The sequence below is a fragment of the Miniopterus schreibersii genome (assembly GCF_964146895.1).
Source record: "Miniopterus schreibersii genome assembly, chromosome: 19".
NCBI lineage: Eukaryota > Metazoa > Chordata > Mammalia > Chiroptera > Miniopteridae > Miniopterus > Miniopterus schreibersii.
The window spans coordinates 553,213-574,748 of NC_138119.1; the positions used below are offsets into that span (position 1 = coordinate 553,213).

The window sequence follows — 21,536 nt, forward strand, 5'->3', positions numbered from 1 at the left end:
ACAATTTAATTCATTCGACACCCACTACCCAGAGTTGGTCCAGACTCCACGGGTAACAGTTCAGTTCCACAAGACTGCCCTGCTGCAGGCACGTTCCCACTTCTTTCTGACTTAGACACAACTAGGGGTTCCCACGACCCCCTTCTCAGGTTTGATGATTTGCTAGAATGACACAGAACTTAGGAAAAACAGTTTACTTACTATTATCAGTTTATTATAAAGGATGTAACTTAGAAACAGCCAAATGGAAAAGATGCACAGGGCAGGTGTGGGAAGAGACCGCGTTGGTGCCCTCCTGGGGGCACCACCCTCCCAGCACCTCCGTGAGCTCACCAGCCTGGATGTTCTCAGAACCTGTCATTTAAGGTTTTTATAGAAATTTTATTGCATAAGCATGATCGTTAAGTAAATCATGTTGAATAAATCTCCAGCCCTTCTCCCCTCCTAGAAGGTGGGACCATGGAGCTGAAAGCCCCAACCTTCTAACCATCCCTTGGTCTTTCTGGCAACCAGCCCCCACCCCGAAGCTCTCCAGGGCCCCGGCTGCCAGCCCTCTCACGTGCACACCAAAAAGACAGGCGTCACTGCAGAAATTCCAAGGGTCTTAGCAGCTTTTGTGACAGGAATGAGGGACTAAGACCAAATATTCTAACAAGAGATTCCTATTATCCCATCACTTGGGAAATGACAAGGGTTTTAGGATTTCTGTGCCAGAAACTGGGGCAGAGATCAAATATGCATGATTATGTCACAGTAACAGCAGAAAGAGTGAGAAGCACAGAAATTCAGACACACCTACGCTTTCAGGAGCTCACAGGTAAATAATGGGTCTCCTTTCCCCCTCCCCAGTAAAATCTCCAGGCAGAACCTTCAGGGTTGCATAGCCAAGGCCTCTGAGAACATACTAGAAACAGTCCAGTGAGAGCACACAGGGGAATGTCCGTGAGGGCAAACGACAGCACAGGAGCACCAGGGCCTAGGGCACGTCGCTGCTCACATGCGGGTGAGGGTCTGCTCTTTAGCCCAGTCCTGCACCTCTGCTTGGCTGAAGATGAGGTAGAAGACCAGGCCTGATATGTTAACAGCTGCTGAAAGCAAGAAGACGTTTCTCCAGCCAAACTCTGAATCCTGGAGACAGGAAACTACAGGTTATCGACCGGAGCGGGAACTTTTGTTTCATCCCCTGAGTGCCCTGGCTGGCACGTGCCCGGGGTCGATGCGTATTTGTGGAACCAACAAATGAATGACAAGGGAGACAGGTCAGCTTGAGAATGTCCATGTGAAACCACCATTTCCTGACTGTGTCAGTCAGTGGCTGAAAGGGAACTGAGGCTTCAAATGGCAAAGGGCGTGATGGCAGAAAGAACACCCTTCCCTTGTTGGGGTCCATCCTCCTGACGTCCTGGTGGGAAACCATGGGGAACTTAAAGAACGACACTCGTGGGGACGTCACGGATGTCTTTCTTCACCTGTAGGTTCTTAGGAAATGCTCAAGGCATTGTTCTGACAACTTTACATGCGTCTCCCAGGATGGAAGGCTGTTCAGATGCAAACGCCCAGGTAAGCCGCCTGGTCAGAGGGCCTCAGCCCCAACGCGATGAGCGGACACAGAAGGTGCCCACGGCTCCTTCCCTCTGTCCTTTGCTCAGCCTCTCGCTCATACATTCTGTACATATTTGTTGGGTCCCTACATAGTGTGACCAACCCTTTCCAGATGGCTGGGAACTTTCAAGGCATTAGGATGAAAGTCCCACACCCTGGAAAACCCCTCGCTCCCAAGCAAACCACAAATCGGCCACTCTCCGATTTACAAGAAACGCCATCATGTTGCTACAGAAGTTGGTGATGACCGTGAGAAACTCATCTTCCAAGAGCTCATAAAGCATAAACATGGAATCGCGCTCTCCCTCGGGAGCTTCAGGCTGAGCCACCCCTGTCGGACCTTCCCCCAATGACCCCTAGAGGGTTACCGCAGGAAAATGCTCATCAGAATGTCTGACCTCACCTGACTGATGAAAAATCCAGAAACGGTGGGAGAGAGGACTCCTGAGAGTTGAGCAAAGACCAGCGACAGGCCCCTGAGAAAGCCAGTGTACCTGGGGGGAGAGAGACTTGTAAGCAAAGGTTAATCTCAGCCCATCTGCTGCAGTCCTGTGCTTGTCTCTGGCATGGCCCGGAGATGTGCTGACCCTTCATCAAACCTGAGGGAGACGTACTGACCGGTGACTGCTACCATCCTGTGCCAAGGTCTGCGACACCCAAGGGGTAACCGTGCTAACTTGTCAATGTTGTTTATACAAAACATAGGATGGATGGTTTGGCCGAGTTTATATGTTCTCTTGGCTTCGGCTATGAAGTCTGACCTGGCAGCCCTGCTTTGGGGGATGCAAGACCCCTCGCTGCAAGACGTGGGCTCCCCTGAGACAAGGCGTCTCCCACGTGCCTTGGTGGCCCTTCATCTGAAAATGGAGCGCGTCCCATTGACTGTGAAGGGACCATGGGAGCTACGCGTGGAAGCCTCGGTCATCCCCGACACTCCCCGGCGCTGGAGGTGAATGTCTCCCGTGACACCCGTGTCCTTCAGCGTCCTTCACCCCCGGTGAGCGCCTGTGGCCCAGCCCTGTCTCACTGCTGCGTTTCCCCCGCAGGGAACAGCGGTGGACTAGCTTTGGGTTCCTTCCAGGAAGCATCTGGATGTAGGGCTGCTGCTGACACCTCCCGGGGCCTGTTCCACGTGCCACTCACATTTTGACCGATGGTCACGGCAGGTTTAGGGGCACTGGACCTGAGCTGAGCCCCTGTGGGCGAGGGGCTCCTTACCTGGGAGCGATATCGATGAAGTTGACGAGGGCTCCTGCTTGGGAGAGGCTGCTGGTGGCAAAGCTCAGCACCAGGAAGGCCATGGTGATGCCGAAGCTGAAGCTGACCCAGGGCAGGAGCACGGAGAACACACTCGGGCAGAGAACCGCTGGGGCAGGAGGAGAGAGAGAGGCCAGGACGCTGCCCCAAGCTCCCCAGGCCAGCCCCGGGTCCACCTGGGTCCTTACCTGTGGCGGTGAAGAGCCTCCTGACCACGATGAGCGTGAGGATTTCTCGGGAGAGAAGGAAGTCCGCTAACAGGCCTCCGAGGATGGTGCAGACAAAGGCCACGCAGAGCAGCAGGGCCGACAGGAAGCCGCTCTGGGGACCAGAGATGAGTGAGGGGACACCGAGGGTCCCCGGCGCACTGCCCACCCTGGTGCCTCTCCGACACAACCTTTAACACACTCTCAGGCCACTGCAACAAGCCAGTGTCACCTCTGAGCAAAAATGTGCACATAGGTCAGTGTGGGGAAAAGGGACAAGCGCTCCCTCCATACGTAAAGGTCACCTGGAAATAGGTGCTTAAAGGGACAAAGCCCAGCCCTGGCCGGGTGACTCGGCTGGTTGGCGCATTGTCCTCTGCACCCAGAGGTTCTGGGTTCGATTCCCAGTCCAGGCACATGCCCAGGCGGCAGGTTCAACCCTGGTCAGGGCGCACGTGGGAGGCCACTGATCGATGTTTCTCTCTCACGTCGTGTTTCTTTCCCTCTCTCTCCCTCTCTTTCTAAAATCAAAAACATCCTTGGGTGAGGATTTTTTTTTAAAAAAGAACAAAACTCAGTACAAAAAATTTTAGGCAAAAAATAGGAACAGGCAATGGACAGAAAAACAAAAAACCACACGGCTCCCAAATGTATTGAAACATATTCCGAGTTATGCTAACACAATGGCCGCGAGACACCTTTGTTTGTGGATCCATCGGTTCTTTGCAAGGTCTGTGGGGAGTCAGACAGGCGCCAACATCATTACTGCCCCACGGAGGGTGACAGTAAATACGTTTATACGGCACTCGCCCCCGACTCGGACATGCAGGGATTTAAAAAATAGTTGGGCAGAGACTGGAAACAGCCCGCGTGTTGCTCTGTGAGGTTTCCCGTGTTTGCTGACGTGAAAGATCCCCGTGGTCTAGTGTGTAAAGAACAGCAGCACATTCATGTGTTGTGTTTTGTGTAAAAAAAAAAAAAAGTTGGGCAATGAGAACATCTGTGCATGCCCGATTCTTGTAAATGGAAGAATTATACGAAATTAATAGAAAGCATTGTCTGAGGGGTGGGCTCCGAGACCGGGGCAGACGGGGCCAGAACGGGAGAGGCTTTTCACTCTACACCTTTTTAATAGCTTTTTAAATGCTGGACTCTGTTCTTGTCCATTCAGCTTCTAAATTAAAAAGGCAAAGGACACCGATGGGATGGATTTAGTCATGGGGTCCAAGTTGTTCATTTTATCAAAGAGTAAACCAACTACCACGGTGACGTGTCGTCAGAGGAAATACCCTGAGATCCACGGGGACCCGGGTCTGGGCTTCCCGAGCCGGGGAAGCCTGGTCTCAACGTGTCCCTCCAGCCGCCGCCTCACCACGGGCCTCCGAGGGTGGGGAGCCCACCGGCCTCCCCTCACTCCTGGTTCCATCGCCTGCTTCTGCCCCCCAGCAGGCCCACAGCCACCCACCCTCGGGCTTCCTGGCCCCAGCACCTGCCCGCGTGCACGCGTGTGCCCCAGACTCTGACCTCTGCTAACGTCGCTGTTTGCCGGCCGGTGAGCCTGTCGTCACCGGAGGAATCCGGTCAATGTGAGAACACTGCTTGCTGAGTACAAAAGGCGGGACTGTGGCTATAACTCAATGACCTTGTGAACCATGGCAAACAGGACGAAATCTGATAAGCTCCTCGCACTTCGAGGACACCCCCTCGGAGGGAACTGAGCGGCTCCCGTCAGCCAATCAGAGCACCCGGGCATTTGGGGGAGACTCAGCCCCACCCATCGGTGCTCCTTTCTCCACATGCGTGGGACTTGAATAAAGGACTTTTTTAAGAGCATTCCCCACAGGGCTTTGGTGTAAGTCCCACTGGGGCCTTCAGGTCCTGTCCATAATGTCCTGTCTCAGCCTCAGCCTCCCCGAAGGCGGAATTTGCTTTGTGAATCTTTATTCTTTCCGCCATCAGCAGAGTATCCTGTTTGCAGATGTCGATTGGGTTGAACGCAGAATTTTTTCATTGACCCCTTAAAAAAAAAGACATCCCCTGAGTGTCAAGCTGGCCTAGAGCCATAGCATCCTGCCCCCAAAAAGCAGGAGGCCGCACTGAGGTGAGTCGGAACCCGAGCGGGTGCATTTCCACCTGAAGGCCCCGGGCCCAGGCCCCTGGCTTGATGACCCCGGGAGAGACGGGAGCTATATAAGGGGGCATCGAAACAGGAGAACAGGGTGGACTTTCTCCGTACTTACATCTTTGAGGTCCACCTGAAGCAGAGAGTTGAGGTACGTGGGCAAATACGCCATCATGACGTAGAGATACCAGTGTTCGCTGAACTGAGACAGTAAAATGCTCCAGAGAGGCAGGGATCTGGCCATGGCCTTAATGGGAACAGACCTGTCGGGCGCACAGTCCTGAAAGAGAGCAGGTTTCAGTGCCCCTCCCCGGAGACACTGTGCTCCCAAGACACCCGCCCGGGGCCGGGAAGGGGCAGAGACGCCGCCAAGGCACCTGCTGAGCCAGCGAGCGCCGGATGTAGTCCCTCTCGCCACTGCTGATCAGCGGGTGGGCCCCGGGGTCGTCGTACATGAGGAGGAGCCAGAGGGAAGAGCAGGCACAGCCGATTCCACCTGGAAGACGACCCAGCTAGCACCCGGCTCGCGCTCTTTCCACCCGACTCCGCCCTGAGGGGGTCCCTGCGGCTGGCAGAGCGGCCCGGGCCCCTCCGTGCGTCTGTACGTCTGTGTGGCCTGATCGCAGGAGGCGGGTACTTCCCGCCACCTGACTTTGGCCTTGGCCATGTCACCTGCGTTGGCCAGTGGTGTGGGGGGCAGCTTAGAGCCTCGTGTGTTTGCCCCGTGTGCTTGAAAATGCCCTCGAGGTTCAAGTACCAGCAGGCATCTCCCCTGCTGCTCAGGCTTCTGCAAAGATCCATTCATCGGGCCCTGGCCAGGGTGGCTCAGTGGTTAGGGTGTCGGCCTGCACACCGAAGGGTCTCAGGTTTGATTCCCCGTCAAGGACACGTACTTGGGTTGCAGGTTCGATCTCTTACCCCGGTCAGGGTGCGTGTGGGAGGCGACCAATCGATGTGTCTCTCTCTCCCTCCTTCCCTCCCTCTCACTCTCTCTAAAAATCAAGGGAAAAGGTATCCTCCGGTGAGTATTAACAACAGCAAAGAAGAAGACTGTATTAAATAAGTGCATCTAAAAATATAATCACACCAAGGTAACATTTTCAACAGCTTATGAAAGAAATTCCCCTGGCATCCTCTGTGGGCCCCGCGTGGAAGCAGGAGGGACTGTTATCCGCCTTTACCGCATCGGGCTGTCGAACCTGAACCCTAAGTGTCACTGTGCAAAATTCACAACATGATTAGCTCTGAACACGATCAACTTCAGTTATATAAATACCCACATCTATTGGGATTTGGTTAATCACAGGTGATCTTGTATCACAGAAATCACGCCCAGCACTCGCTGTCCTAAAATAACATTCTGAGATTTGAGAAAAGCGTAAACTCACCGAAGATGTAGAAGACGTACGGCCACCCTAGGGTCTCGCAGAGGAAACCACCGGCGAGGAGGACGGTTAAGGAGCCCAGCATTAACCCTGAACACAAGTGGCGAGGACGCTCCGGGTGAGGCCGGGCCCGGGACGCTGAGCCTCCCGCAGGCTGACCGCATCCCAGAGCTAAGGTGCACAGGGGTGAAAGCTCCGAGGCTCAAGTCCTGCCTCTTCCCGCAGTGTCCGTGTGACCCTGGGCAAGTCATTTGTCTATTTGTGTCTCAATTTGCCGTATGTGCAAAATGAAAATGAGTTTTAAGATAAATTAACGTGCAAAGCATTTATAAGGATTGTTCTGCACCGTGAGTGTGCAATTAGAATCGAGAAAGAGAGTGTAGCCCTGGCGGGTTTGGCTCGGTGGGTAGAGCGTCGGCCTGAGGACTGAAGGGTCCCAGGACATGCACCTCAGGCTCAATCCCCGGCCCCGGTCAGGAGCGGGTGGGAGGCAACCAGTCGATGTGTCTCTCTCATCGATGTTTCTCTCCCTCTCTCTCTCCCTTCCACTCTCTCTGAAAAGCAACGGAAAAAATATCCTCGGGTGAGGATTTAAAAAAAAAAAAAAAAAAAGCTAGTGCAGGTCAGTGTTTCGAGCAAGGACGCAGGGAGGAGGTCCTGCGTCTGCGGACAGGTCCTTGCGAGGTGCTCGTGGACAAGGTGACAACAGAGATAGCGATTACCTGAGACAGAAATGGTGATGAGCTGGTTCCTTTCCAACGGGGGAGCCCACTTCACCCAAATTAAATACTGACTTGTCTGTATCATAACCTGGGGGGAAGACAAAAGTCCCGCTCTTGGCACCTGAGACATGTAGAATCCAAAGTCCGCTCGTGCTTGGAAAGGGCCTCGGTACCTGGGCTACGCCTTGGACGACCCGAATGAGGATCAGTAAGGCCACTCCGGCGTCGGCGGCCAGCGGGACAAAGAGGCTCAGGACGGAGAAAAGCAGCATCGCCGCGCCGACCAGGTACTTGGCTCCCAAGATCCCAGCCACGTAGCCGCTGGGGACGGACGCCAAGAAGGAGCCGTAGTTGAGGGCGCTGAGGACGACCCCCTGGATTCCGGGGCTCCAGTCATACGCGGGCGCCTGGGTGACAAAGACAGTCCTGCTGTTTATCTCTGGTGAGAGAACATTGTTATTGTGACAGCTTGAAAGGTGAGAAAATATTTGACAGTTTTCTTCTGCCCTCTCCAGTTCCTCCAGCCTACCGGTTTCATCGAGAAAACCTAAATATGCAGGGCGTCCCCCCAAAATATACATGCACTTTGAATGACTGTAAAAAGTCCGTGTTTACTGACATACGGTTCATCTGCAAATTTTAAAAGAATCTACAGAAATGAATAATGTTTTTGGTCAACGCCTGTTTTCAGACAGATGACCGTTCTGGTCCAGGCCCCGCCGGTAACGGGAAGCAGCGGCCTCGCCGACATCGAGAGTCATCTCGCCCTCAGTGTGTCAGCTGTTGCCGGTTTTGTGCCATAAACCTTTTCTTTTATGTGTCCCCATTAAAGAAAAAGCCTAGTGGCCCTTTAGGATAAGTTTTCTTTGTTCAACGTTTAGTCTGGCATCACCCATTATTTCAAATCAGTTAAACCTGAAAAGGAGTGAAAACTGAGTTATCAGCTGTTCAAGTGAGTGCACATGTTTCCGGGACACCCTGTATGTGCCCAGACACCCTTTCCCCTCACACAGTGTCCCAGCTGCACAAGGACCTGAGCAAGTGAAATGAAAGTGAGCCTGTAAAACAAGTCACCACAGGCAAGGGGTAAAAATACCCAAAGGAAGAGAAAGTAGATATAACTCTGTGAAACTTATTTTGTGGTCAGGAATTTATTTCCAATAAACGGTAAACTCCCGAATTCTAACTTAGTCCTTGGTGCCACGTATGGTCCCTAAGTAAGGAAACAGCCTCCTTACTACCTGTTACATTCTTGTGATCCATAGTTCCTTGAACATAGTAGGTGCTCAATAAACAACCCTTCAGGTCAGGCCATTTACGTCACAGAAAGGGGCCCGAGTCCTGCTGAACTTACCACCACCTTCGGTTCCGTCAGAGTTTCATTCCAGTTGTCCAGGGAGCCGGCGGGAGGCCCGTGGGTGGAGGCGTTGGGCGGGCCGGGCAGGGCTGTGCTGTTCACCATGGCTGGGATGGCAATGCTCAGGCTCATTTGTTGGGTGGAAATTGTAAAATTACAGAGATGCATGGTGAGGGCCACCCCGTGTCGGACCGAACAGAAGCCTGAGACGAGAGGGCACAGAGGGTCTTATCATCGGGGTACTTTTCTGCCCCCCCTTTCCTAAGTCTGGGAGAGGGAGACCGTTGCCGTCGGTCTGGCAGACAGCTGTCGCCCTGGGGGCCGGGGAGGGGACATAACCCCCTCAGAGCCATCACTGGAGCGGAGGCCGGAAGAACGGTGGACGGGCCAGGGCAAGCGCCAGTGGTCATTTTCCTGCTAATTCCATTTTCACTCTGAAACGACACATTTCCCTTCAGTCCCCTTTCTCGGCTATATCGCATTGTTCCGTCCTGCCTTCCTGCTGATTTATTTCATACGCTCTAAGCTTTTTTATTATTATTACTCCTGAGAACTTGAAGACATTGGAAATAAAACTATTCTTCAATTTTCCCAGATCTAACGAGCGCAGAGGTGTGTGTAATGATTAACAATCGGACGGCTCTGGTTTGAACCCACGTGACGCCCCTCTGTGCCTGGGAGACTTAAATGAGTTATTTAATCCCTGCACCCTGGGATTCTCATGCCTGTAAAACAGCGATGCTGCTGGTAAACCTTCAGGGTTTATTGCACGAAATGAAGTAATTCTCAGTAAACAGTCTATAGAGCTCTATGGAATTCCTGGCAATGGGTGGGAGCAAGTCGACCACCAGAAGGGAGTCAAGGTGACCGGATCCCGGCCTTATCCACAAGTAGCGCACGATCTCACCTTTGCCGGAGGCCGGCGTGGGAGCCGAGTTTACGTCAGCAGCCCTGGGAAGATCTCCCACTGTGGCCTTGGCTTCGGCTCTAGTGGACATTTTGGCCCTTGTCTCCCAGGGTCTGGCGTTTACCTGCTGAAATAAAAGGTTGCACAGCAAATACAGAGAAAGAGACGCGTCCTATATGGCCCATGGCACTGCCCCCGTTCTTCCAGGAATTTGCAGGAAATGTTTGGTGGGAAAAGTGCAAGATTAGGGTTCAGGACCTGGCGAGCCCTCCAGGCTCTGCTTCTGGCCAATTGTGTGGCCTCAGGAAGGTCAACACCCTGGGTCTCAGTTTCCGCTTCTCTAAAACGAGGGATTTGGCCTGATGGCCTCAAGGGTCTCTTTCCTCCCCACCCCGCGTTTCCCTGTCTCTCAACTCGCATCAGTATGGACTGGATGTTAAAACTTGACAATCTTCTGTGAAATTTCATCCAGGAGATTCCAGTGGATTAAATTACCCTCAAACACTGTCTGTTTTAAATGTCTAGATATAGTAAATAAAATATAGGAGACAGCTTTTTAAATACATAGCCCCCCAAATAGTCACAGCCCCGCGGATGGAATGAAAAGTTGGAGGCATAAGCTAACTTTTCAGTGACCCTGGGTGGGCCCTTTTAGAGAAAGTTTGGAGTTTTGTGCATTTCATCGGACCGGACCTATTAATTATACATGAGATTATTTGGAGGCTGTTTACTCTCTGAGAATGACCGAGAAGGTAGGGGGTTAGCAGACGTAAAGGGGGGTGGGGATGGGGCCCGAGTGGCCGGCAAAATAAAATCATTTCCACTTCCTGCCTGCGGGGTTCTACTTGTGTTGATACGAAGGCGACCACCTGTCTTAATGAGGTTGTCTTTACCCAAGGGGAAGGACTGCACCACGTCTGCGCATCGCCCCGAGGCTGCCAAGCCTCACTGCTTACGTAGTTTGTACTAACACAGAAGTTAGACCCAAGAGCCCTCCACGTGCCCCCGAATTCAAAAACCAACTGAAAATTGAATTTCCATCCAAATCAACACTCACCGGCTAAGCGGAGCGGCTCTGGGGACGCTGAGGGGAAACCGCCGAATGAAGGCAGGAACACTCGGCTGTAAAAGGGGTCAGCTTATCGCGTCTGCCCTCACCTCGGAATAGCCGAGTGCAGGCTCATTTCAGAGTGACATTTCCCCAGGGCTGTACCTGCCAGGGCGCCCCCAGCGACCCCGGCCTGCGAGTTCACTGGCCCGCTCGGCCCATTCACTGGCCGGCCGCTCTCCGCTGCACCAGCCCCGCCCGCTCTGCCCCTTCTCCGCACCTGGGCCTGCAGGGCCCAGTCCTCGGGACTGAATGCCAGCGTTCTGGTGCCAGGCGTCTGGCCCGGAGCCCAGGCTGCAGGCCTGGCCCACATCAGCTGTGTCTCCCTCCACCTTCCGTGGGAAACACCCAGGAGGCGCAGGGATGAGAGGGGAGAACGAAGAACGGCGCTGGCTGTGGGGGCCCCGGGAGCAGCCGGACAGTGACGGGCGCCGCGCCTCGTGAGGAGAGAGTCTGCTTCCCCGATCGCCTAAGACAGTTCCCGTGGAGCCGAGCCCAGGAGGGCGAGGAGGGGCAGCTCCGAGCAAGAGCCTTTCTCCCCGGCCCAGGAGCCGGTTTCCCGGTGCGGCCGGTGCAGGGTGGGGAGCAGGCTGGGGGGACACGAGGCCCACGCGGCGGTCGAGGGGCCACGCTGCGGAGGGCCCTGCAGCCAGGCAAGGGGCCTGGATGTGCCCCGACCGCCGTGTGCTGCGTGGTCTACGACGGACACGACTGGGGCCCAGGAGACGCCGGAAGAGCCCTCGCATCCACCGGGCAGGAGCTGGCGTCGGGCTGGGCTGGTCATGGGGCAGAAAACCGGACTGGAGGCCTGAATGGGGTCCCGCTCCGTGCAGAGGAAATGAGTGGGCTTCCAGAAGGAAAACGGGAATTTGGTTTTGGACACGAGGTGCCTGTCAGGCCCAGAAAGGGCGCCTGCCAAGTAGACGCTGTGCCTGTGGATCTGTAGCTTGGGATGGAGGGCCCGGGTGGAAAAGCAAATTCAGAAGTCATGGGTCTTGCCGCTTTCTTTAGGGACCAGGCAAGTGAGGAAGGGCCAGCAGAGAGACTGGACCAGTCATGTTTCTACCCAGCTCCTGTCCGTTTTCTGGCCAGGACAGGCTGTGTCCGTTCCCTTTGCAGGAACACAGTCCCCGCTCCTCTCCGCGAGCTCACTGTGGATGCCTCTCCGTACGGGGTCTCGCAGAGTATTAATCGTTCACACGCATCTACCGGGTCTCAGCCCTGAGCGTCTCCTGCACATAAGCAGCAGCTCACGGCTCCTCTTCACGGCCCCAAATAAAAGTCGTCTGCCCCAAACCCTTTACTCAATAACTACCTTCCAGAGCCATGCGGGCTTTCATTTTGTTTTAGTTTGCCCGTGGATTCCAGCGATTCCATAAATTCATTGGAACAGTCTGATCTGTTCTGATTTATCTTTTCGCCCTGATGGAAATCTTCCTCTGCCAGAAATCTGTGTTTGCATGTATTGTCTCAGCACAGATGTGATCAGTGCTTTAAAAAATACACACATGCCCGGCTGGCGTGGCTCAGCAGTTGAGCGTCGGCCTAGGATCCAGGAGATCGCGGTTCGATTCCCGGTCGGGGCACATGCCCAGTTGCGGGCTCAATTCCCCAGTAGGGGGCGAGCAGGAGGCAGCTGATCAATGGCTCTCTCATCATTGATGTTTCTCTCTCTCTCTCTCTCTCTCTCCCCCCCTTTCTCTGAAATCAATAAAGACATATTAAAACATACACACACACACACACACACACTATTGCTAAAACATCCCACCCAAACAAGTCCAGTATACGAACCTCAAGCTGCAGGTCATCTAATCTACCTCCAATATTTGGGTGATATTAACCCTTAAAAGCAGATAGTTTAAAATCACTGGCTGGCCACAGATGCTGTGGACAATTCAGACTCTCTGCAGCGACCCTTCCCGATGGCTCTGTTCCCTGCAGTTTTGTTCCCTGAGGTTCTGGGGCTCTCATTTCTTTTAGGAAAATCAGCATCTTCTGTCACTTTTCAGAATTATCTCAGGAAAGACGAGCTCTCTTCCCCACCCCACCATCTCTACCCCAAAACAGCAAACCAAGGGGCTCTCGACGGGGAGAAGACCCATTCCCAGTATCGCAAAAGCAGAGCATTACGGGCAAGAGGCTGAAAGCTAACCTGAGGGAGGTAGATGCAGGGTCTTCATTCCTTTCCAATAAATTCCCCCAAACTTCCCAAGTCTTTTACTCCCCAAGAAGTAAATGATTACCCCAAACCTTTAGACCTTGTTACGAAATGGATAGGTGTTACTGGCTCGACGGTTTAATTTTTAACTTTACTTCTATAGTTTAATTAACAAGTAGATCAAGCTCATTAAATCTTCATGCTTCACACCCAGAAGAGATCAAGGTCCCTTCTCACGGGAGCCCGACAACCACACTCCCTGACGCTGGTGCCATCACCTTGGGGAGTCTCTGCGGGTCAGTAAATTCTCTGAGAATTTGAAGACAGAGGCAGGTGCTTAATTCAAGGAACAAATGATTCTCGTAAACTCATTTATTCTCAGCTACCCAGTTATGTCACTTCTCCCAGTCCTATGCTAATTCTCCTAAAGACCTTTAGCATTTTCTTTACATTAATACGCTTTTTTTGTTTGTCCCAAATTTCTGTAGATTTTGTATGTGTGATAATTAACAGGTCTATGGGTTACATTGTTTTCGCTCCTAGCCTTAACAGTAATGTATTGGAATTTCTGTTTTCAGTTATTTTTTGAGATGTTTTCTCTAAATACGGTGCGATAAATAACTGCTTGGAAAAAATTCCTTGACTAATATTTCGAAATATATCACAAAACGTCATCAGATGATGATGAAACAGACCATTAACAGGAAACGTGTAGGTATGAGGTCATGGAGCCGCAAATTTGTTTTAAAAATTTAACAAGTGGTTGAAAATTTAATAAAATAACATAAAAAGTAAATGATAGGCTTGAGAAGGGATATTGTTGATTGTGACATTTTCAAGTCACTACTCCTATTTGAAATTTTGGTGTGAAATTTGTATATTGTATACATCCAGTTTTGTTTACTGGAAAAAAATAGACTAATTACCATTAAGTCAATATTAAAGTTCCTGGTATCAAAAAAGATAGCACCTCTTCATTGAATAATGGACTTCAGGGCATTTTAATAGAAGGCGATGAAATAAATTATTTATATACCACTGGTATACTTATATTGTGCTCACTTAGCATGCTTTCCTCATTAGATATTCTCACATTTCCTCAAAAATGAGACACTTTCATAATCTGGAATGACTTTATTAGCTATAGATTTATCTTTTCCTTAAATGTCTAAGAGCATAGATTTAGAAGCCTGATTTTTGAGGATGGCAGCTCATTGCTGACCTCAATTTTTTCCCCCATTTTAGTTCTTACTGCTTTCTAGGTTCAACTTAAACCACTTATATTTTTTAGAAACACGTATTTCATTAGTTTTTAAAAATTTGTTGACATAAGTAAAAAAACTCATAATTTCAAAACATCCATTTTATAGGTTTAAATATAACTTTATAGACACAGTATTAAGATAATTCTAAACTGTGAATGTTGTAGGAATTTTGTAGTTTGTTATGAATGTACAGATTTTTGTTTTGCTTTGCATTGTTTGGAGAATTTCGATGGTTTCATTTTTGTACAAGAACTTTGTATTTGGCTGCTTTCCTGTTTGTCAGTTGTTTCTGGGTGTATATTTGTACTTAGTGCTAAAAGGAGCACAAAATATTTTGCTTCATTTTCAGTGGTTCAATCTCTTGAAGAATTCTGCCCAATATTCCCAAATAGAAAGCTGTCTTGTCACATGACTGACCCAACTATACTATTACCCTACCATCAAAATGGTATTAAAAGCTTGAGATGTAACCTATGGACTAAGAAACCTATTACTCATTTTTACAGCTCTTCATGTAAATATTTATATGGGCCTTTTATCTCTCGGCTCATCAGCGGACCAGGCTGCAGACTCCGGGACGTGACGCCACCCAGCACTGGAAGGAAAGCCCGGCTGCCGTGCCGGAGGAAACGCCGTGTGGCTGCGCCGGGGCCGCCGGCGGCTTGGCGGGCACCTGTCCTCTCTCCAAGCAAAAGAGCTGAGCCAAAAGCTGCCAGTTTACCAGTCTCCTTCCTTCCTAACCCACTCATTTAGTCTGGCCCTACTCTCACTAAAACACTAACCAAGCGAGGAGCCCACGTTGTTGCTGTTTCCCCCGCGTTACGTAGTCACAAAACTCCTAATCTACGCTGGTTCCTTCTCCCAAGAAGCGCCCTTCGCCGCCAGGGGCTGCGGGGGCGGCCGCCTCGTAGCAGCAGCTCTACCCACGGCCACGGCTCCACTGTCAAGCTTGTTGCACGTTGCAACTCCCGAGGCCTGTTACCCGAAATAGATAATAGTTTGGGTCCCGGTGGTTTAGGACCTGTGGTCAACCGCTCTTAACGGTTAACCAGTTACTGCCTTGCCGCAGCTCTTTCTCAGACATTGTGAGTGGCTCTGAAAAGAGCCTTTGGTTCCCGTCCTTCCTCTCCAGGGGCTCGGATCACTCAGCTCAGGTCACTTGCTCTGGCCCTTCTGGTGGTGGCTCTCGGTCTTCCTGGGCAGCAGCACGGCCTGGATGTTGGGCAGGACGCCGCCCTGCGCGATGGTGACCTTGCCCAGCAGCTTGTTGAGCTCCTCGTCGTTGCGCACGGCCAGCTGCAGGTGGCGCGGGGCGATGCGCGTCTTCTTGTTGTCGCGGGCCGCGTTGCCCGCCAGCTCCAGGATCTCGGCCGTCAGGTACTCCAGCACGGCCGCCAGGTACACGGGCGCGCCCGCCCCGACCCGCTCCGCGTAGTTGCCGTTGTGGAGCAGGCGGTGCACGCGGCCCACGGGGAACTGGAGCTGCGCCCTGAAGGAGCGAGCTATGGCCTTGGCGCGAGACTTGCCGCCCTGCTGACTCTGCTCGCACATGACGACGATGGACACCACCAAAAAAGAGACTCTTCGGACAAATGCACGGCCAATTTATAGTCTGCCAGTATGTTGTGACTCGGCATCTGATTGGCTGACTCGTGGAGCCTATCCAATCAGAAAACAGAATTGGAATCACCTAATTTGCATATACGTCACTACCCACTAGCCAATCAGATGTCAGCTGCCCAGAGTGGCCGTTGGGTGCCACCCTATAAATAGCAGGTTTTTGGGTAGCAAACTGCTGTTCTCTGACCTGTGTCCCTTGGGACTGAGCACTCACCATGCCGGAGGTGGCTTCAAAGGGCGCCACTATTTCCAAGAAGGGCTTCAAGAAGGCGGTGACGAAGACGCAGAAGAAGGAGGGCAAGAAGCGCAAGAAGTGTCGCAAGGAGAGCTACTCGATTTACATCTACAAGGTGCTGAAGCAGGTGCACCCCGACACCGGCATCTCGTCCAAGGCCATGAGCATCATGAACTCCTTCGTCACCGACATCTTCGAACGCGTCGCGGCCGAGGCGTCGCGCCTGGCGCATTACAACAAGCGCTCGACCATCACGTCGCGGGAGATCCAGACGGCCGTGCGCCTGCTGCTGCCCGGCGAGCTGGCCAAGCACGCCGTGTCCGAGGGCACCAAGGCCGTCACCAAGTACACCAGCTCCAAGTGAAACGACTCCGCCAACGGATGAGCTTTAACCCAAAGGCTCTTTTAAGAGCCACTTAACGTTTCCTGAAAACAGCTGTCTTGTTACTGAGCTGACGTTTCCTGTGGGACGTTTTATTCCTTAAGTGGAAGGAGGCTTTAGTTAAATAGTTCTTAACGCTATGGGATTAAGCTATGGCGTGGTGCTTAAAGGAGCTGGTTGTGGACACTGCCCCCCAGTGTCCCCAAGTTTCTTAATAGACCTAATAGGCTACCAGCATTTGTCTTGAGTGCCCTGAAGGTCTCTGGTAATTGTCAGGAGCAGTTCTCCAAGGGGAGAATTGGCAATCCGTGTGCGTGTGGATGTTTCCCGGAGATGACAGTGCCCACAGGGACGTAGCGGGCCTTTTTATAAATCCTTCCAGAAGACAGCCTGACGCTGTGGCAAGAGCTTGGGACTTCAGGAAGCAGTGCTGTACCTGAGCTGGTCCTGTAGCCCAGCCTGCCTGTGCTCAGGTACTGATTTCAGTTACTCAGGGTTTCTGAGTCTGAGCGCATGACCTAGCAATCGTGGTCCCAGGATTTTACTCAACTGACTTGCAAATTAGAACTGATAGTACGATTCTGAGTTCAAATAGGCCAAGTTGCCTCTATTCTGCTTGAAACTATTAAATGTGAACCAAATTAATTTGGCAAATAGTATTTTACTAGCTAAACTAGCTAATGTTAATGTAGTGGCAAGACCTAGCCCCATACATTGACAAAAAATGATACAGCCCTTTAGGAAACGTAAGTGGCTCTTAAAAGAGCCTTTGGGTTAAAGCTCATCCGTTGGCAGAGTCGTTTCACTTGGAGCTGGTGTACTTGGTGACGGCCTTGGTGCCCTCGGACACGGCGTGCTTGGCCAGCTCGCCGGGCAGCAGCAGGCGCACGGCCGTCTGGATCTCCCGCGACGTGATGGTCGAGCGCTTGTTGTAATGCGCCAGGCGCGACGCCTCGGCCGCGACGCGTTCGAAGATGTCGGTGACGAAGGAGTTCATGATGCCCATGGCCTTGGACGAGATGCCGGTGTCGGGGTGCACCTGCTTCAGCACCTTGTACACGTAAATCGAGTAGCTCTCCTTGCGACACTTCTTGCGCTTCTTGCCCTCCTTCTTCTGCGTCTTCGTCACCGCCTTCTTGAAGCCCTTCTTGGAAATAGCGGCGCCCTTTGAAGCCACCTCCGGCATGGTGAATCTCAGTCCCAAGGGACACAGGTCACAGCAGCAGTTTGTGGCCGAAAGCCTGCTATTTATGCGGTAGCACTCAACGGCCACTCTGGGCAGCCGACATCTGATTGGCTAGTGGGTAGTGACGTGTATGCAAATTAGGTGATTCCAGTAATGCTTTCTGATTGGATAGGCATCCACGAGTCAGCCAATCAGATGCCGAGTCACAACGTACCGGCAGACTATAAATAGGCCCCCCGTGGCGTGGGTTTTGGTTAGTTTCCGTTGTCACTACCACCATCTGAAGTCATGTCCGGGCGCGGGAAGCAGGGCGGCAAGGCGCGCGCCAAGGCCCGGTCTCGCTCCTTCAGGGCGCAGCTGCAGTTTCCTGTTGGTCGGATCCACCGCCTGCTGCGCAAGGGCAACTACGCGGAGCGCATCGGGGCGGGCGCGCCCGTGTACCTGGCGGCCGTGCTGGAGTACCTGACGGCCGAGATCCTGGAGCTGGCGGGCAACGCCTCCCGCGACAACAAGAAGACGCGCATCATCCCGCGCCACCTGCAGCTGGCCATCCGCAACGACGAGGAGCTCAACAGGCTCCTGGGCGGCGTGACCATCGCGCAGGGCGGCGTCCTGCCCAACATCCAACCCGTGCTGCTGCCCAAGAAGACCGAGAGCCACCACAAGGCCAAGGGCAAGTGAGGACCCCGCACGTCAAGAGAAAACCAACGGCTCTTTTCAGAGCCACTCACCCATCAATGAAGGCTGCGCACACTGTGAAAGGCTGTCCGTGTGCTGTTTGGTGAGCGTAGAAAACCATAGCTCCCTGGGGACAACCTTTGGTCCTAATAACGGGCCCTTTAAAGTTTAAGGGACGCGTGGCTGGGAGCAAGAGCTGGCGGGCCCAGAGGCGCCCGGCGGGATGTGCTTTGGTAGCTGCAGCAGCTCCAAGCTTGGTCCCTGCAGGAGTCCTGGGGAGGGAGGAAACTTCCTCTAGCATTACAACCCTCGCTCCCGAGTTCATGCGAACAGAAGCCCTGCTGAGGCTTATAAGTGAAGATTGGGTTAGAATAAGCACAGTCTTGCAGCTTCCAGCCTGTAGGACATAAGTCAAACAAGGCTGCATGACTTCCTCCAAGTAGCTCCTAGAGAGGAGTTCCCCTTCCAACAAGCTAGTACAGTCCACGTGAGGTCTTTAGGCGTGACATGCAGGTAAGCCAAGAGTTAGCAAGTCAATCTCAACACTGGGTAAAGGGTTTCATATCTGAGTATTTGACACCTGCAACTTCACACACATGCTTAGTAAATAGAATTTTCTAAAAATGTATCTAAAAAATGATGCCTACCAGATGTGGAGAGATGCTAACGTCACTCTCAGAGGCTGCAATGTGGCAGGTTCTTCCATCATCTTTTTTAAATTAGGGAATTTTGGTCATTTCCAGAGGTTTAACTACAAAAAAAAAAGATACATAGTTTTAGTGTCTGTTAGCAACTGCGAATTCCAAGTGAAATTGGAAAAATGAATACTTAGGCTGTCAAATATAAAAATTACTGTACAATAGTCAACAGTTTACCTTATCTCAAAGAAAAAGAACCTCCTTGGTTATCTAAAACAAACATTGCTAGACACACAAGATTTACACAGACAGCTATAGAAGCAGACGTGAATAAAAGTGTAAAGTCCTATAAGAAGTTAAAGATCGGCCCTGCCGGTTTTCCTCGATGGTTAGAGTGTCAGCCCCATGGACTGAAGGATCCCAGGTTGGATTTTGGCCAAGAGCACTTACCCCTGTTGCAGGCTCAATCCCCAGGGCACAAATCAGTATGTCTGGTGTGTCTCTCTCCCATCAATATTTCTATCTCTTTAAAAAATCAAAATATATTTTTTTAAGTTAAAAGTTATTGCGCAGCAAATAGTTTATTCGAGAATAGCAGAGGAATTGCAATTCTGGACAAGCAAAATATGGCAAACCACAGGCCAGTCTGCAGAACAAAGGAGAAAAGCTTTCTTTTATAGAGGAGGGAGGGGGGTGTGAACAAATTTCACTGGAGGAAAGAGGGTTCGAAGTGGTGGCAGCTTCTCATTGGCCCCTAATCCAATGACAGCTGTCCTTACGAACAGGGGATGTTTGGACACAGACACAGACGTGTGCACAGGGAGAGATCCATGTGGAGATTGGGGTAGTGCTTCCACAAGCCCAAGAGCACCAGAAAGAGCCAGCAAACCCCCCACCCTTGAGTTCCTAGCAAGGCTGGGATTTGGGTCCAGCACTTCTGACCCCAGTTGTAGTGCTCTTTTCCCGAAAGGCCAGCTGTCACCGTTCCTGATGGGAAGCAACCACTTCCATCTGCTTCTTGGAGGAGGTGGGCTCTGAGCTGTGCTTGATGACGAACATTTGATATGTGGGAATGGTGGTGGCACAGGAGCAAGGACGTCTCCAGGCCAGTCTGGCTGGGACAGAGAACCATACAGGAAAACACCGGGTTGAAACCTTTGCACATCCTGAGTATCACAAATGTGATCTTCCAGTGGGTTGTAAATCTGCTGGAGATAAACGCTGTAGCCAGTATGGAGCCATTTAACATCTTTGTGAACCTGAGGGTGTCAGCAATCAAAGGTCAGGCTTCCATAGCAGCCAGTTCTTCCCTTGGCAGGAGGGGCAGTGGGCACAGAGAGGGGCTGGGGGGTCCCCATCATCCTGGTCATGTAAGCAGACACCTGTCCCTTGAGAAGGTTACCTGGTCTTCAAATATTAGGAATGATCTATGGTGTTCAGAAGACCACTCTATGGATCCAGTTAAGGTAAAAATATTAGGGAAACATCTGGAGAAAACGTTTTCTTTTCAGGAACAACTGGATATAATCTCATTTGTGTGTGGGGGGGGAGAATCCCAAAAAAATGAAAAGTAAAATATTTTTTAAATGTTCAAGGGATTGGCAAAAAACAAAAAAAGAGACTTGGGTCGAATTGACTTTGGGATACCCAAATTAAAAATCACAGGTAGAGCTGGCTGGTTTGGTTCCATAAGAGATCTCGACAGTGACCTTTTTAGGTCCAGAAGACGCTGAGCAGACAGGAAGAGGTGACGCAGCCAGACCAATGCTTTGCTCATTTATCTGCTCTGGACTCAGAGGTTTTTCTACTGAGAATCTACATCTGTTCAAGTTCGTCACCAACCGCAGAGCAGGTGGCCCAGGCCCGCCGGCCCCTGGTGACGGCGTGCTTGAGCTAATTGCAAGCTGCCCTCTTTGGCAGCTGTTTGATCATGTGCTGCCCTTTCCAGCCCTGGCTTAATTGGGGGTTAGACGCATGCTGCCGTCCTGACACGAGCCGAGAACCGTGCTCAGATAACCACCCTGCAGAGCGGCATTGTTAGCAAGAGTAACACTTGCCTGCAGATCACTGTAATTGTGCACGTGGTCATCAGTGCTGACTCAGAATGACGCAGATTTATAAAAAAGACCCAGAGTGTGTGCCCAGCAAGGACTCCCCACAAACCACTCTCCCCTCCCCTTCCACACGAACAACAGTATTCTCTCGGGGCTCCCACCATCTGCACTCACAGAGCCAGGGGCGTCTAGGAGACAGTGGCCACTCTATTTGGGTAGACAAGAGAGCGCTGCCACATTATTTAAACTGAAAAAATGTTCATCTTGAGACGGTGGGACGGAGCCGGACTCTCGGGGATGTGAGGGTCTCAAGGCTCGCAGGCGAGGCCGGCCCCCCGTAAAGCAGAGGAGACCACTTGCTCACTTCCGAGGGCTGGGAAGGCCACAATTCTCCAAAATTATTCTTTCCACTGATCTCAGGATCTGAAACACCCTGAGCCAGAGACAAAGCTGCTCACATCAGCAGGAAGAAACGAGGTTGTTTCTAAACCCATAATCTCACGGAAACGTTCCTGCAACCTCTGAGCTCATTCTTTCCAGGATTCCTACTGTGCACAAAGTTTAGAGAAGTTAAATCACATAGCTAATTATGTGGCAGGACAAACCAGGACAAACCCAGTATATTATGGTGGGGGCAGCCCGGGGATGCGG

General features: G+C 51.8%; 2 protein-coding genes and 3 pseudogenes across 7 annotated transcripts; 2 read left to right on the forward strand and 3 right to left on the reverse strand.

Annotated features, from left to right (window-relative positions):
• Nucleotides 1-195: 195 nt before the first annotated feature.
• On the reverse strand, nucleotides 196-12,860 carry SLC17A4 (solute carrier family 17 member 4). Of its 3 annotated transcripts, none has more exons than XM_081120876.1 (12): nucleotides 12,822-12,860; nucleotides 9,559-9,685; nucleotides 8,649-8,854; nucleotides 7,468-7,701; nucleotides 7,295-7,382; nucleotides 6,576-6,662; nucleotides 5,565-5,683; nucleotides 5,306-5,467; nucleotides 3,048-3,180; nucleotides 2,821-2,968; nucleotides 2,006-2,096; nucleotides 196-1,128 (listed from the first exon to the last, which is right to left on the reverse strand). In XM_081120876.1, exons 2-12 carry the CDS (start codon nucleotides 9,647-9,649, stop codon nucleotides 994-996), a joined length of 1,494 nt encoding a protein of 497 aa, XP_080977002.1. In that variant the 5' UTR covers nucleotides 9,650-9,685; nucleotides 12,822-12,860; the 3' UTR covers nucleotides 196-993. The 3 variants fall into 3 exon arrangements, with proteins under 3 accessions (XP_080977002.1, XP_080977001.1, XP_080977003.1); XM_081120875.1 differs by lacking the exon at nucleotides 12,822-12,860 and adding an exon at nucleotides 10,616-10,862; XM_081120877.1 differs by lacking the exon at nucleotides 12,822-12,860 and adding an exon at nucleotides 10,616-10,801 and having other exon boundaries at nucleotides 9,559-9,682.
• A 2,387-nt stretch (nucleotides 12,861-15,247) lies between these two features.
• LOC308548747 (histone H2A type 1-H pseudogene) lies at nucleotides 15,248-15,643 on the reverse strand (annotated as a pseudogene). The gene has a single exon. The product of its transcript is annotated as a histone H2A type 1-H pseudogene (transcript).
• Nucleotides 15,644-15,923: 280 nt separating this feature from the next.
• On the forward strand, nucleotides 15,924-16,311 carry LOC308548788 (histone H2B type 1-A; the record flags this gene model as incomplete). The annotated part of the gene is made up of 1 exon (XM_081120856.1): nucleotides 15,924-16,311. The coding sequence occupies exon 1, from the start codon at nucleotides 15,928-15,930 to the stop codon at nucleotides 16,309-16,311; it is 384 nt and encodes a 127-aa protein (XP_080976982.1). The 5' UTR covers nucleotides 15,924-15,927.
• An 820-nt stretch (nucleotides 16,312-17,131) lies between these two features.
• On the reverse strand, nucleotides 17,132-17,515 carry LOC308548826 (histone H2B type 1-A pseudogene; annotated as a pseudogene). Its single transcript has one exon. The product of its transcript is annotated as a histone H2B type 1-A pseudogene (transcript).
• Nucleotides 17,516-17,803: 288 nt separating this feature from the next.
• LOC308548842 (histone H2A type 1-C pseudogene) lies at nucleotides 17,804-18,196 on the forward strand (annotated as a pseudogene). Its single transcript has one exon. The product of its transcript is annotated as a histone H2A type 1-C pseudogene (transcript).
• Nucleotides 18,197-21,536: the final 3,340 nt, after the last annotated feature.

Coding starts and splice junctions, on each gene's coding strand:
- SLC17A4 (XM_081120876.1), bottom strand. CDS start 9,649: ATGTCCACTAGAGCCGAAGCCAAGGCCACAGTGGGAGATCTTCCCAGG. Junction 7,383..7,467: donor TCGTCCAAGGCGTAGCCCAG/GTACCGAGGCCC, acceptor TCTTCCCCCCAG/GTTATGATACAGACAAGTCA. Junction 5,684..6,575: donor GTACGTCTTCTACATCTTCG/GTGAGTTTACGC, acceptor GTCGTCTTCCAG/GTGGAATCGGCTGTGCCTGC.